Source organism: Mustelus asterias, chromosome 1 (genome assembly GCF_964213995.1).
Source record: "Mustelus asterias chromosome 1, sMusAst1.hap1.1, whole genome shotgun sequence".
Lineage (NCBI taxonomy): Eukaryota > Metazoa > Chordata > Chondrichthyes > Carcharhiniformes > Triakidae > Mustelus > Mustelus asterias.
In genome coordinates, this window is record NC_135801.1 from 81762287 (window position 1) to 81777293 (window position 15007).

Consider the following 15007-nt stretch of genomic DNA (forward strand, 5'->3'; position numbering starts at 1 on the left):
TCTAACTCCCTTACCATCCAAGGAGCTCTGGTTTTGGATCACCTATCTTCCACCCTTGTGGGAATGTACCTAGCCTGTACCTGAAACATCTCTTCCATAAAATTCACCCACTGTTCGGTTACAGCTTTTCCTGTTCATTTGACCCTGGCGAGAGCTCCCTCTCATCCCCTTTCCAATTTAGATTTAAAATGTCAAATTTTGTTTGCTAATCACTCCTGTGAAGCACGTGAAGGCATTTTTATTACATTAAAGGCGCTATATAAATGCAAAGTGTTATTGTTTCTGTATGCTAATTACATCCAGTTCCTTCTTACTGCATAAAAATTACAGACGAATGGGTATACCAGCATTTGAGCTGTTTCCAATAAAAGTCACTGAGAATAGAATCATGGAAATTCACAGCACAGAATGAGGCCATTCAACCCACCATGTCGATACTGGCTAAAAACAACGATCCAGCCTAAACCTCCTTTGCATTTCTTGGTCTATAGTTTTGTAGGTTATTGCACTTTAAGTGCACATTCACTTGAACAAGAGATACTCTCTAGCTTGGGATTATTGGAATTTGCTGAAAAGCTAAAACCATTAAATTGAAAGATTTATAAAACATATTTTGAACCGAAAGCTTTAAAATTTACAAGGGTAATCTTCATATAGTTGTTGGAGAAGGTCAGGAACTTTCAATTCCCCTTTAAATTTTTTATGTTACTCATCCCAGGAAATTGTCGCTATATTAGTCAATTGTAATCTTCCTTGTGTATTAAAATTGATTCAGAAATAAATAAATATAATGCTGCATTAAAAATATCAATCTACTGAATTAGGGAAAAGAAGAATTTCCTTGTACAAAGCATCATCTAAATCCCATATGAATCAAATTAGTCTAAAGTAAAAATATGATTTTACAAGTAAGTTTTGTTGTGCAGTCTTGCTTCAGTTCCTTGTACACACAAGTTAGAGTTAAGCAATCCCACAACCAATGAGTCAAATCTGAGCTCTGCAGTCCTGCAATATCCAGTTGTGAATGGTGATGGACAATGGAGGAGGCTCCACAAATATTCCCACCCTCAATGATGGAGCCTAGCACAGTGTAAAGACAAAGCTGAAGAATTTGCAACCATCTTCATCCAGAACCGAGTGGATGATCCATTTCAGCCTCCTCCTGAGATCCTCGGCATCACAGATGCCTGTCTTCAGCCAAACAATTCGCTCGATGTGATATCACTAAAGGCACTAGATACTGCAAAAACTATGTGCCCTGACAACATTCCAACAAAAGAGCTGGAGAAATTGTGCTCCAAAACTAACTACACCCCTAGCCAAGCTGTTCTAGTACAACTACAACACTGGCATCTAACCAGCAATGTGAACAATTGCCCAGGTATATCCTGTGCACAAATAGCAGAAGAAATCCTACCCAGCCAATTTTTAGTCTACTCTTGGTCATCAGTAAAGTGATGGAAGGGGTCATCGACAGTGATATCAAGCGATACTTGCTCAGCAATGATCTGTTCACCTATAGTCAGTTTGGGATCTGCCAGGGCCACTCGGCTCCTGACCTTGATCCAGATTTGAACAAAAGAGCTCAAGAGCTGAGAAGAGTGACTGCCCTTGACTTCAAGGCAACATTTGACCTAAAAAGAGGTCAAGGCAACATTTGACAGAGTTTGGCATCAAGGAGCCCTGGCAAAGCTGTAGTCAATGGGAACTGGGGAGAATTCTCCACTGGTTGAAGCTTCCCAACTCAAAAAGATGGATATGGTTGTTGGAGGTCAATCATCTCAGTGTGGGGACATCACTGCAGGAGATCCTCAGGGCAGTGTCCTAGGCCCAACCATTTTCAGCAGCTTCATCAGTGACCTTCCCTCCAAAATAAAGTCACATGTGGGGATGTTCGCTGATGATTGCACAATGTTCAGCACCATTGCCAACTCCTCAACACCATTGCCAACTCCTCAGGTGCTGAAGCAGTTTGTGTCTAAAAGAAGCAAGGCCTGGACAACATTCAAGCTTGGGTGGATGTGTGGTATGATGCCAGGGAGGGTTTCATGATAGAAATTATAGAACCTGCTGCTTCTATACCATAGAACCCCTACAGTGCTGAAGGAGCCATTCGGCCCATAGGGTCTGCACCGACTCTCCAAAAGAGCATCTTACCCAGACCCACCCTTCCGCCCTATCCCCGTAAACCCCTGCATTTGCCATGGCTAATCCACTTAACCTACACATCTTTGGAGTGCAGGAGGAAAGCAGAGCACCCAGAGGTAACCCACGCAGGCACGGGGAGAATGTGCATACTCCACACAGACAGTCACCCAAGGCTGGAATCGAACCCAGGTCCTTATGAGGCAGCAGTGCTAAACCACTGTGTCACTGTGCCGGGAAACGTCTTGACTTTTGTACTCTATGCTTCTATTTATAAAGTCATCAAAAGCTCAGGTTTCAGTAATGATACGCTTTACAAACAGGGCTTTCACACAACTTGGTTATTCATATTACTCAACAACTCCACTTCTTTGAACCTGGCTCTATGTAACATCCAGACAGAAACCTACAAAATACTTGAACTTCACACGCACCGCAAAAAACAATCCTATGAACAACTGAGAACATCTTGAACTAACAGTGACATATTCTATTGGCACGTGACTCCTGGTTTCACTTTCACATTTAAATACGGTAAAACCTTCCAGTAAATTAGCAGCAACCACATCATCTGCAATAATGTGCTATTTCTATCCATACAAGTAACCTTTTTTAACAGAAGAAATACACTTCTTATTGGGTGATAAGTATTTTCTCATTTTAAATTGAAACTCACCACACTTACAAATTATCATCATTGAGCATTTAAGAGGAGAGAAAAGAGCTAAAGATGCTGGAAATCTGAAATATATACAAGAAATACTGGAAAGAGGAATTCTAAACGTAGGAAAAACGTTCCATGTCTAAACATTGAAATCAAAGGGTCATAAAGGCAAAAACTAGGGCATAACATACTGCAAAAGCTAGTGGTAAGCTGGAGGGTTGGGAGAATTTTAAGGTTCAGCAAAAGGCTACTAAAAATAAAATCAAAAGAGCCAAGATAAACTATGAAAGGAAACTAGCAGAAAACATAACACTGATACCAAAAGCTTCTATAAGTATATAAAGAGGAAAGTAAGCTAAAGTAAATGTTAGCTCTTTAGAGGACAATACTGATGAGCTAATAATGGGGAACACAGAGATGACAGAAGCACTGAACCAATATTTTGTCTCTGTCGTCACAGTAGAGAATAATGAAGATTTCCCAAAAACTACAGTTAATGCAGAGGAATTTGATGCAATAACCATCACTAGGGAGTGGGTATTGAATAAACTAATGGGATTAAAGGCAGATAAGTCTCCAGGTCTGATGGCCTGCACCCTAGGGTATTAAAGGAGGTGGAAGCAGAGATAGTGGATGCATTGGTTGTGATATTTCAAAATTTCTTGGATTCGGGTAAGGTCCCGGTGGATTGGACACCCCTATTCGAAAAGGGAGAGATGCAAAAAGTAGGAAACTATAGGCTGGTTAGCTTGACCTCTGTGGTGGGGAAGCCGCTGGAATCAATCATTCAGGAGATGGTGGAACATTCATTATTGCTGCTTCTCCTTCCAATTCTTGCTGCTCTGTGAGATCCAATCTACAGCCCTCAATGGGCTCCAAATACTGAACTAAACAATGCCTGATCAGCTCCTTAGCCTTGCCACTGTGTACCATTCACATGGGTGCTGGGCAATAGAATGAAAAATGGAGAAGGTGACAGCAGGGCTGATTAAATGTGAGGCTTTATTGGGATGTTTCTTAAAAGGCACATGGGTCACTGGAAAGAGCTAATATGGCATCCTAAGTCAGCCTTGCACCTCATTGCACCCTGCCGGTGGTCCAAGGAATCCCTCATCTTGCATTGCCTCATCAGCAGGTTCCTCCACATCCTCATTGATTGCTATGCCTCCTTTGACAATGATGTCCTCATTGTACAATGCCCCCTACTGTTGCAGTGCTAGGTTGTGCAGTGCACAATAACCAACCATAATACACATAACATTCACTGGGCATATTGAAGGGCTCCATCAGATTGATCTAGGTATCGGAATCTAATTTTCAGCAGTCCAAAAGCCGACTGAATGGTTGCTCAGGTGACCTATGACAGGTGTTGTAACTCTCCTCTGCACTCATGTATGGGATCCTCACAGGTATGAGCAGCCATGTATTTAGTGGCTAGCCCTGATCTCCTAATATCTATCCCTTAAGGTGTGCAGGGGGGCCGGAAAAACTATGACGCCTGGGACTGCCAAGGTACATAGACATCTTGGCTGCTTTGAACTGGGCAGACACATGAAGCATCCACTTCCAATGGTCACAGACCAGTTGTACATTGATGAAATGTAAGTTCTTTCCATTGACGAAGGCCACTGGTTGGTCTGGGAGAGTCTTGATGGCTAAATAGACACAGCTAATGACACCTTGGGGAATCCAGCAATGACTCCAAATCCGATGGACCTCTCCGTCTGACTGTCTGGTTTGTCACATAGTCACCAACCCGTTTAAACACCTCCATGATGCACCAATGGGCCACAGACGCCTGCAATGGATCCCTGGAAAGAGTTAGAGGTGCAGAAGTTGAGAGCCAAGGTAATCTTCAGCTGAACTAATTGGGCGTTCACCGACTCATGGGTCCCAACTCATTTTGCAGAGATCAGTGATGGTCTTCCTGAAGAGCCACAGGCTTTGCTGCTCAGGTATCCAGAGGTGGTGAAGTGTAGGAGACTGTGTGCACTCTCCTGAAGATGGCTCCCGCAGGTAGGAGGCTGTTGGTGTGCCCGTCTGCATGGCTATCCCAAGGCTGGTCCTCTTGCTGATCCTAAGGTTGCTGATGTGCCTGGTGCTCTCAATCATTGAACTGCTCCTCTTCCTCAATGGGAGCCCCAAAGTCTAAGTGGATAAGGCCCATCACTTTTCTGCTATTCCTAGGCCTTCTGTCTAGACAGCCCCACTGCCTAACATCTTTCTCTGATTTGTTTCTTTGATGCAAGTGTCTATGTCGCCTTGGCAGCACATCCTTTCTGTGCTGAAATATTTTCCTACCCTCCAGTGACATTATATGTCAACACCTTCTCCCTGGCACAGTACAGACTGTCATGATGGCTGATTGCGAGAGCCAGTACTGAGTTCCTGTTTATTCTCAGCTGCTTTAGCTAGGTGAGATACTGAAGCCCGTGGTTTCCATGTGCTGTCTGCAAAATCTGAAATCCATCATAAAATTCCAGTTAATTAGCCTCTTAAATATCTTCATTGCTGCCCTGCTGTGTTGATGTATGAAGTTTGCCCTCCATGGTTGCCAAAGTTGGAAAGATAAGGACGTCAAACTTCCGGCCAATCTCATTCTGCTCCCATTTTACCCACCCCTTGTCTCCGAATCCATTTGAAGTGACCTGATAAAATTCCAGCCTCTATCTCTTCCTGGTACAAGATGCTTGATTTTACCTAGACCACAGAACATACTTTTCATCAGAGTTATAGATTTATCTTTATCTGAACCCTCCCTCCCAATATTTGTTCTAGGTGTGGTCTACCATCTTAGTTATTCGATTGGCCAGGGCACGGGTCCCATGTCGGTTTAGGTGGAGGCTTTCCCAGCTGAACGGTCCCCTCTTTCCTCAGTACAGGTGTCAGTGCTCCATGGCTCAAAACCCTGCCACTCATACTACTTCAGCCACACTTTTAAACCTCTAATCTGCTTCTTCCTGTGTCAACGTCAGGTAATAATCAAGAGGTTATTACCTTGAGGCTCTGCTTTTTAATTTGGGCCCAAGCTCCTCGAACACCCTCATCAGAAACTCATTCCTAGTTCTACTAATGTCATTACTTTCTATATGGACCATGGAAACAAGATCCTTTCCCTTATTCTCCAAGTTCTTCTCCAGCCATGAGGAAATGGCTTTGATCCTGGGACCAACTTCTTATGGTGGCTCCGAGGACAGTATCAATTCCCCTGACTTTACTATGCTGCCGATTTCCTCTTCAGTCTCCGTACTTTGCCTCCTGTATCATGGTCCTGTGGCCAGTTTACCCATCCTCCTTGTGTCTATGTTCTCGTTCATACAAGTGTCTCATACCTGTTTACACTGGCAAAGGTTGAGGCTCTTCCATCAGTGCATCTGCAATCCTGCCTGAGTCATGTCACATCTCCTGTCTCTGATCACGAATCAAATCTAAGCCACTTTCTAACCGAAAGGGTGTGATCGCCTCTTGGGTCAAAGTATCAGTGAACTCTAATCCTCTTTGAAGCCTCACAATGCCTGTTCCTCAGACTCCAGCTCAACAACTCTGAGCCAAGGTTCCTGCTGATCCAGGGTCAGACTGCAATCCGCAGATATGGCACAACATCAGTATTGCCATTTTCATCTGACCTCGTTTTATATGCTTAATTAAAAATACATGTAATTTTTTCACAAGCTTTATCTTACAATAACTAATTTAAACCAAAAGAAAAACCTCCTTCACTCTCTGCACCAAATTGACACACAGCAAATTGACAACCTCTTCCCCCATCCCATCTCTGATGCATTCTGTTCACATTGTGTCCTATGCATTAACAAACACCTTCTACTCTTACACCCCTATTGAACCACTCCGAATTCACAACTCCCAGTAATTACTCCCAATTCAGGCACACTGCTTCACTGTTAACTACCTTGAGGTTTATAATGTTCTAAGTTAAATTCTAAATGTTAAGATTAAACTTCAGTTTTGACCTACTGGATCCTGAACTTCCTAACCCACAGAACACAATCAGTAAGGATAGGCAACAACACCTCCTCCACGATCATCCTCAAAACCTGGGTCCTCAGCCCTTTACTATACTCCTTATACACCTATGACTGTAGCCAAATTCTCCTCCAATTCGATTTTCAAGTTTGCTGATGACAGCACCGTAGTGGGTAGGAGCTCAAACAATGATGAGACAGAGTACAGGAAAGAGATAGAGAATCTGGTGAACTGGTGCAATGACAATAATCTCTCCCTCAATTCAACAAAACGAAGGAGATAGTCATTGACTTCAGGAAGCGTAGTGGAGGACATGCCCCTGTCTATATCAATGGGGACCAAATAAAATGGTCGAGAGCTTCAAGTTTTTAGGTGTCCAGATCACCAACAACCTGTCCTCGTCCCTTCATGCGGACGCTATCGTTAAGAAAGTCCACCAATGCCTCAGAAGACTAAGGAAATTTGGCATGTTCGCTACGACTCTCACCAACTTTTACAGATGCACCATGGAAAGCATTCTTTCTGGTTGTATCACAACTTGGTATGGCTCCTGCTCTGCCCATGACCACAAGAAACTACAAAAGGTCATGAACAAAGGCCAGTCCATCACGCAAACCAGCCTCCCATCCATTGACTCTGTCTACACTTCCCGTTGCCTTGGAAAAGCAGCCAGCAATATAAGGACCCCATGCACCCTGGATGTACTCTCTTCCACCTTCTTCTGTTGGGAAAAAGATACAAAAGTCTGAGGACACGTACCAACTAACTCAAGAACAGCTTCTTCCTTGCTGCCATCAGACTTTTGAATGGACCTACTCACATTAAGCTGATCTTTCTCTACACCATAGCTATGACTGTAACATGACATTCTGCACTCTCTCCTTTCCTTCTCTGTGTATGGTATGCTTTGTCTGTATAGCGTGCAAGAAACAATACTTTTCATTGTATACTAATACATGTGACAATAATAAATCATATCAAACTTACCAATTTACCAAACAGTCCCACACTCACCAAATTCTGTTTCTGCCACTTTACGTTTGCATTGCTTACAGATTGGCCCAATGATGCAAGTGGTTCCAGCCGGTGCCTGGGTGCCAGATTGCATGCCTTTTAAAAATGCCATTTCCATGGGTAGCACCAATCTTATAAATAATTTGATCTTACAGAAAGTGTTTGTCGACAAGTAAGCTGCTGTTTTTACCCCACCTTCCCACTGTAGTTTGCCACTTGCTGCTCATATTTACATTACAGAACCCTATCCTGACAAGGTACTTTGGCAGCTTCATGTGGCAGAGATCACCAATGGGCTGAAGGTTTTCCAATCCCATTATTGAGAAAGGACACAGGAATGTTTTTATATCTTTTAAAAATTCATTTTACAGCACAAGGGCGTCACTAGCCTGGGCCAGCGTTCATTGCCCATGACCAACTGTCCTTCATTTCAGAGGGCATTGGAGAGTCAACCACGTTGCTATGGATCTGGAGTCATTTGTAGGCCAGACCAGGTAAGGATGGTGGATTTCCTTCCGTAAATGAGCAACTATGTTTAACCTGAGAGTTACATAGAACATTACAGCGCAGTACAGGCCCTTCGGCCCTCGATGTTGCGCCGACCAGTGGAACCAATCTAAAGCCCCCCTAATCTACACTATTCCAATATCATCCATATGTTTATCCAATAACCATTTGAATGCTCTTAATGTTGATGAGTCCACTACTGCTGCAGGCAGGGCATTCCACGCCCTTACTACTCTCTGAGTAAAGAACCTACCTCTAACATCTGTCCTATATCTCTCATCCCTCAATTTAAAGCTATGTCCCCTCATGCTAGAGTTCTTAATGTTGGCACTTTGTATAAAAAGTGCAATATTCCATTGCTAAGAACTTCAGCCAGATGACTGCAACTGAGGCAGGTAGAGGGATCCTGAGTTCAGGAATGGAGGAGTCTCAGCTCTTGACCTTGTCCAACAGGTATGAGGTACTTGCTCCTTGTGTGGATGAGGAAAAGGGCTATAGGGGGGATGAGCTTGCCAACCACTGCACCGTGGTACATGAGGCCATTCAAGAGGGGGGAGCAAAAAGACATGTGGTAGTTGTAGGGGATTCTATAATTAGGTGGATTGATAGCATCCTTTGTAAGCTGGATCGTGAGTCTTGTATGGTATGTTGCCTGCCCAATGCCTGGGTGAGGGACATCTCTGACCAGCTCGAAAGGATATTGGAGTGGGAGGGGGAGGATCCAGTTGTCGTGGTCCATGTTGGGACAAACAACATAGGCAAGACTAGGAAAGAGGACCTGTTTGAGGATTATCAGAAACTAGAAACTAAAATTAAAGAACAGGTTCTCAAGGATTATAATCTCTGGATTATTACCCAGGCCATGTGTGAATTGGCATAGGGATGAGAAAATTAGGGAAGTGAACACATAGCCAAAGGAGTGGTGTGGGAAAGAAGGGTTCCATTGGAACAGGAGGGATCTGTACCATTGGGACAGTCTCCACTTGAACCGATCTGGGACCAGTGTTCTAGCAGAAAGGATAAATAGGGTGGTCACAAGGACTTTAGACTAGCAGGCAGCGGGGAAGGGAAAGGTAAAACTACAAGCATCATCATGGTTAATTGGAACCATAGCATCAGTGTGGTAAACCACTGTTAGCTTATTACCTGTATATGTGACATGTCTGGACACATCCCTGCCGGCCCTACCCGAGACTCCTCCTTCCCCCCCCTGGTCCAGGTATAAAGGCGAGTGCTCCCCACCCCCCTGCCTCAATCTGGACCAGTTCATCGGCATGGGTGTGCTCCAAGTCTTTTGCTAATAAAAGCCTATTTGTTCTTGCATACAAACTCGTCTTTGCTCGATTGATGGTGCATCAATCAGGTTACTATGTGAGGGAATGATAGAGGTTAATAGGATGAACAGACAGGGCCAGTCTAATTACCAGCAGAGATTAATAAAGGAGTTCAAAATGTGTGAAAAACATAGTGCACAAGAAAATCCTGCAAGGGAAAGACAAATCAGTAGAACATATTTAAAAACCCTGTACCTAAATGCACGCAGTATTCAGAATTAAGTCAATGAGTTGATGGCACAAATGGAGACAAATGGGTATGATTTGGTGGAGATTACTGAAACATGGTTAGAGGAGGACCTGGACTGGGAGTTGAATGTCCAAGAATACTCAGTATTCAGAAAGGATAAACAGGTTAAAACAGGAGGTGGAGTTGCTTTATTGGCTGCATTAAGAAATGACATTGGCACTAAGGACCAGCATGCTGAATCGATCTGGGTGGAAATAAAAAAACAAAGGAAAGAACATCCTGGTAGGAGTAATTTACAGGCCCCTGAGCAATACTTCAGAAATGGGGCATAGTATAAACCAAAAAATAATGAGGGCTTGTGAGAATGGTACATCAGTAATCACGAGTGATTTTAACATACATATTGACTGGATTAATCAAATTGGCAAGGGTAGCCTTGAGGGAGATTTCATACAGTGTATGAGGGATTGTTTCTTAGAGCAATATGTTATAGAACCAACCAGGGAGCAGGCTGTTTCAGATTTAGTATTATGTAATGAAGAAGGGTTGATAAATAGTCTTGTTGTTAAGAATCCTCTTGGAAAGAGTGATCACAGCAGGCTAGAATTTCAGATACAGATTGAGCAAGAGTAGACCGAGTGCCAGACTAAAATTTTATCATTGGGCAGAGGTAATTATACGGGTCTGAGGAAAGAGTTGGCTCAAGTAGACTGGGCACAAATAATTGAGGGCAGGACAGTTGAGGAAAAATGGCAGATATTCAGAAAGATATTGAATACCTCTCAATTAAAGTATACCCCTGAGGGGAAGAGGAATTGTAAAAGGAAGAAAAATGTTCCATGGCTAAACAAGGAAGTCAAAGAGGACATAAAGGCAAAAACTAGGGCATACCAAGCTGCAAAAACTAGTAGTAAGCTGGAGCATTGGGAGAACTTTAAGGTTCAGCAAAAGGCTACCAAAAGTAGAATCAAAAGAGCTAAAATGAACTACAAAAGGAAACTAGCAGAAAACATAAACACTGGTGCCAAAAGCTTCTACAAGTATATAAAGAGGAAGAGAAATCTAAAGTAAATGTTGGCCTTTTAGAGGATGATACTGGTGAATTATTAATGGGGAATACAGGGATGACCTGAGGCATTAAACCAATATTTTGCCTCCATCTTCACAGTAGAGAATAATGGGGCAGCACGGTGGCACAGTGGTTGGCACTGTTGCCTCACAGCACCAGGGAGCTTGTTTGGGTCACTGTCTGTGCGGAATCTGCATGTTCTCCTCATTTCTGGGTGTGTTTCCTCCAGGTGCTCCAGTTTCCTCCCATAGTCCAAAGAATGGGCTGATTAGGTGCATTGACTAAATTCTCCCTCAGTGTACCCAAACAGGCGCCGGAGCATGGCGACTAGGGGATTTTCACAGTAACTTCATTGCAGAGTTAACGTAAGCCTACTTGTGACACTGATAAATAAACTTTGAAATTTAAAACTTTTAATGAAGATTTTCCAAAAATTGTAGTTAATGCAGAGCAACTTGGTGCAATAACCATCACTAAGGAGAGCGTATTGAATAAACTAATGTGATTAAAGGGAGATAAGTCTCTGGGACCTGATGGCCTGCATCCTAGGGTATTAAAGGAGGTAGCAGCAAAGATAGTGGATCCATTGATTGTGATATTTCAAAATTTATTGGATTCTGGTAAGGTCCCGGTGGATTGGAAACACGCTAATGTGATGCCCCCTATTCAAAAAGGGAGAGAGGCAAAAAGTAAGAAACTACAGGCCAGTTAGCTTGACTTCTGGTGGGAAAGTTGCTGGAATCGATCATTGAGGAGGAGATAACTGAACATTTGGAAAGACAAAGCTCAATCCACCCTTGTCAGCATGGTTTTATGAAGGGAAAGTCATGCTTGAAAAACTTGCTTGAGTTCTTTAAGGACATAACCAGCAAGGTGGATAGTGGGGATCCTATGGATGTGGTATATCAAGGCGTTTGACAAGGTGTCGCATAAAAGACTGATCCAGAAGATGAAATCGCAGGAGATTGGGGTGGAGTACTAGATTGGATTGAGGATTGGCTGACTGACAAAAAGCAGAGGATTGGGATAAATAGGTTCTTCTCTGGCTGGCAAAATGTAACTAGTGGGGTGCCGAAGGGATCAGTACTCGGACCTCAATTATTTACAATCTATATAAATGATCTGCAAGCAAGGACAGAGTGTAACATTGCAAACTTTGTGGATGACACTAAAATAGGTGGGAAAGCAGGCAGTGAAGAGGATATAAAGATTCTACAGATGGATATAGATAGGCTAGGAGAATAGGCCAAAATTTGGAGATAGAGTTTAATGTGGATTATTATGAGGTTATCCATTTTGGCAGAAAAAATAGAAAGGCAAATCATTACCTAAATGGAAAGCAGATTCAAAATGCGTCCGGGCTGAGGGATCTGGGTGTCTATGTTCATGAATCACAGAAAGTCGGTATGCAGGTGCAGCACGTAATAAAAAAGGCAAATGGGATGTTGGCATTTATTGCAAAACAACTGGAGTATAGAAGTAGAGTAGCGTTGTTGCAATTGTATAGGGTGTTGGTGAGACCACATCTGGAGTAGTGTGTCCAGTTTTGGGCTCCTTATTTGAGGAAGGATGTAATGGCATTGGCGGCAGTTCAGAGGAGGTTCACCAGTTTGATTCCAGGGATGAAAGAGTTGACGTATGAGGAGAGATTAAACAGTTTGGGCTTATACTCGATGGAATTTAGAAGGGTGAGAGGGGATCTGATCGAGGTTTATAAAATTTTAAAAGGGATTGATAAAGTAAATGTAGACCAAATGTTTCCTCTTATGGGGCAATCTAGAACAAGAGGTCACAGATATAGGCTGAGAGGCAGTAAACTTAAAACTGAGATGAGGAGGAACTACTTCTCGCAGAGGGTGGTGAATTTGTGGAACTTGCTGCCCCACAGCATGGTGGAGTCTGAATCGTTGAATGGTTTCAAGAGGCAGACAGACATGTTTCTAATTTTTAAAAAGGGAAAGAGGGATATGGGGAACAGGTGGGGAGGTTGATTTGAGACCAGGGAGAGATCATGATCTGATTGAATGGCCGAGCAGGTTCAAAGGGCTGAATTTGCCTACTCCTGCTCTTAATTCCAATGTTCCTAACAAGAAAATCATCCAAAAGTATTTAAAAACAGATAGAAGATCAATCAGAATAGAAATTAATGGGAAACCGTACTCTGACTTTTAAAAATCCATTGGTGTAGGTAGCTTTTTGCAAGGCTGTGCCCCAAGTTGGATTCTTACTCAACTGGAAAATTGGGCACATATAGGTCACCATGGCCAATTCATGACTCTGAATTTGCAAGTGAACACAGTTGGTTACTACAGAATGAATGCACAGACCGCCAGGCCCAATTCTCCAATCTATGTTCCTTTTGAACAAGGTTCACCCTGAGTGTGGAGTCTCAGCCTGAGATGCACATTTAAGCAAAGCACACACTCGAATAGACTAATAGCAATGGAACTGTTTTAGTCCTAATCAATCCTTGCAATCTGGGAGGAACACCATTCAATGCAGAAAACAAGTACAAAGAGGGTGTAAATTTTCATTGTCACCATCTGAGAAGTAATCTGTTACACAGTTTGCCTTTTACTGAACCAGCCTGAATTTTATGCCAACAAATCAATAGCATAAAAATTGTTCAGGATCCACAATAGGCAGGAATATGAGCCATCCAGGTGGTTAAGACAAAGATTTACCCAAAGGAGCCATTGATTTGCTGAGAACCTTCCTGCAGGATCAAATCTGACTGTTCCCAATGCATGATTATACTGATACATGTAAATTGATTGATAAAATTAGCCTGAAAGGCAGCAATCATGTTATTCACTGTGACCTATATCTGATATTATTATGGATTTCTTAGGCTATGCCTTTAATAAAAGTCTGAGAAAAAATCCCGTTGTAATGGGATTTGATGGTGCTGAACAGTAATGATTTTCTTTGCAACAGAAAGGAAGATCAGCTCAATAAAATAGGCAAGCATTTTGGTAAATGTCAAGTACATTGACAGCTTCCCTGTGGTTCTAGGTAATGAATGCCACCTCCATGTTTTTAATGCCAATGCAACTTCTAGGATTAATCAGGATGTGTTAAAAATGTTAGAACTTACATTTTTGTGGTTGACACATTTCATGAGTACAAGCTCTCGATAAGCCCGTTTGGCATGCGTCTGGTTCTGAAATGGTCTGCTGAGTTTCTTAATGGCCACATTTCTATCAAGTACAGCATCATATGAAGCACTACATCAAGGAATACAATCATAAGCAGTGTTAGTCAAACTATTTGTGATCACAATGTTAGTACAGTTATTCAACACTTGCTCCAAAATCATGCCATGTGATACCAGGGTGAAAATGCTGGGTGTGTCCTCCTGAAATTCCTCCCTCCAGTGTTTTTGTCGAAGGATTCATCCATTTAATCTAACAGGGTTAATGCCTCTGCTTAAACAGTGGGGATAACAATAACACATTGCACATTTGTGTTAGTACTCAGCAGTGCAATTTCAGAGTTATTGTGATCTGTTAATGCAATGAGGATTAGAGGCAAAGGGTTAGACAATACGATCATATAGCAAGGTGCAGAATGCAATGTTTAAGGCTACATGGACCTTGTAAGCACTGTTTTCCATCTCTGAACTTACAGGTAAAGGTCACAATCTATGGCAGATATTCCACGAGCAAACCAAGAGATCTGAATAAAATACGGCTTTGCAAATACTAAAATGTTTCCAAAGAACCTCAAGATGGACATCAAGTTATCCAGTCTACAGCTGGGTAACTTGATAAATACGCTCAATGATTACATTATGATAATTAATATTGACACTAATAATAATCCTCTAACCTTCGCCTTTTCTTTGTGTTCTTCATTCCCTTTTGTACATTTCTCTTCATTATTTCTCAGCTAAGCAGCATAGCAAGCAAATAGCCATGAAACTTTCCCCAATGCTACTCTACAACGACTGCTTCTGCTTTAGTTGTGTCAGCATCACAACTAATATTTGTATTCTGCCAACATTGATATGGTCATGCTAAACTTGGCATGACCTGTTGAAATTGGAGTACTGATAAAGAAAATTTATAAATGGAAATAATTTGAAGATGGGTCCTGAA

At 42.4% G+C, this 15007-nt stretch overlaps 1 protein-coding gene across 6 annotated transcripts in view; it reads right to left on the minus strand.

Moving 5' to 3' along the window:
- Positions 1 to 15007, minus strand: part of mapk10 (mitogen-activated protein kinase 10) — a 127633-nt gene that overhangs the window by 100781 nt on the left and 11845 nt on the right. For all 6 annotated transcript variants that reach the window (XM_078216026.1, XM_078215938.1, XM_078215754.1 and 3 more), the window contains exon 2: positions 14005 to 14134. In XM_078216026.1, coding sequence (XP_078072152.1) covers positions 14005 to 14134 — 130 coding nt within the window. The remainder of the gene's footprint in view (positions 1 to 14004; positions 14135 to 15007) is intronic.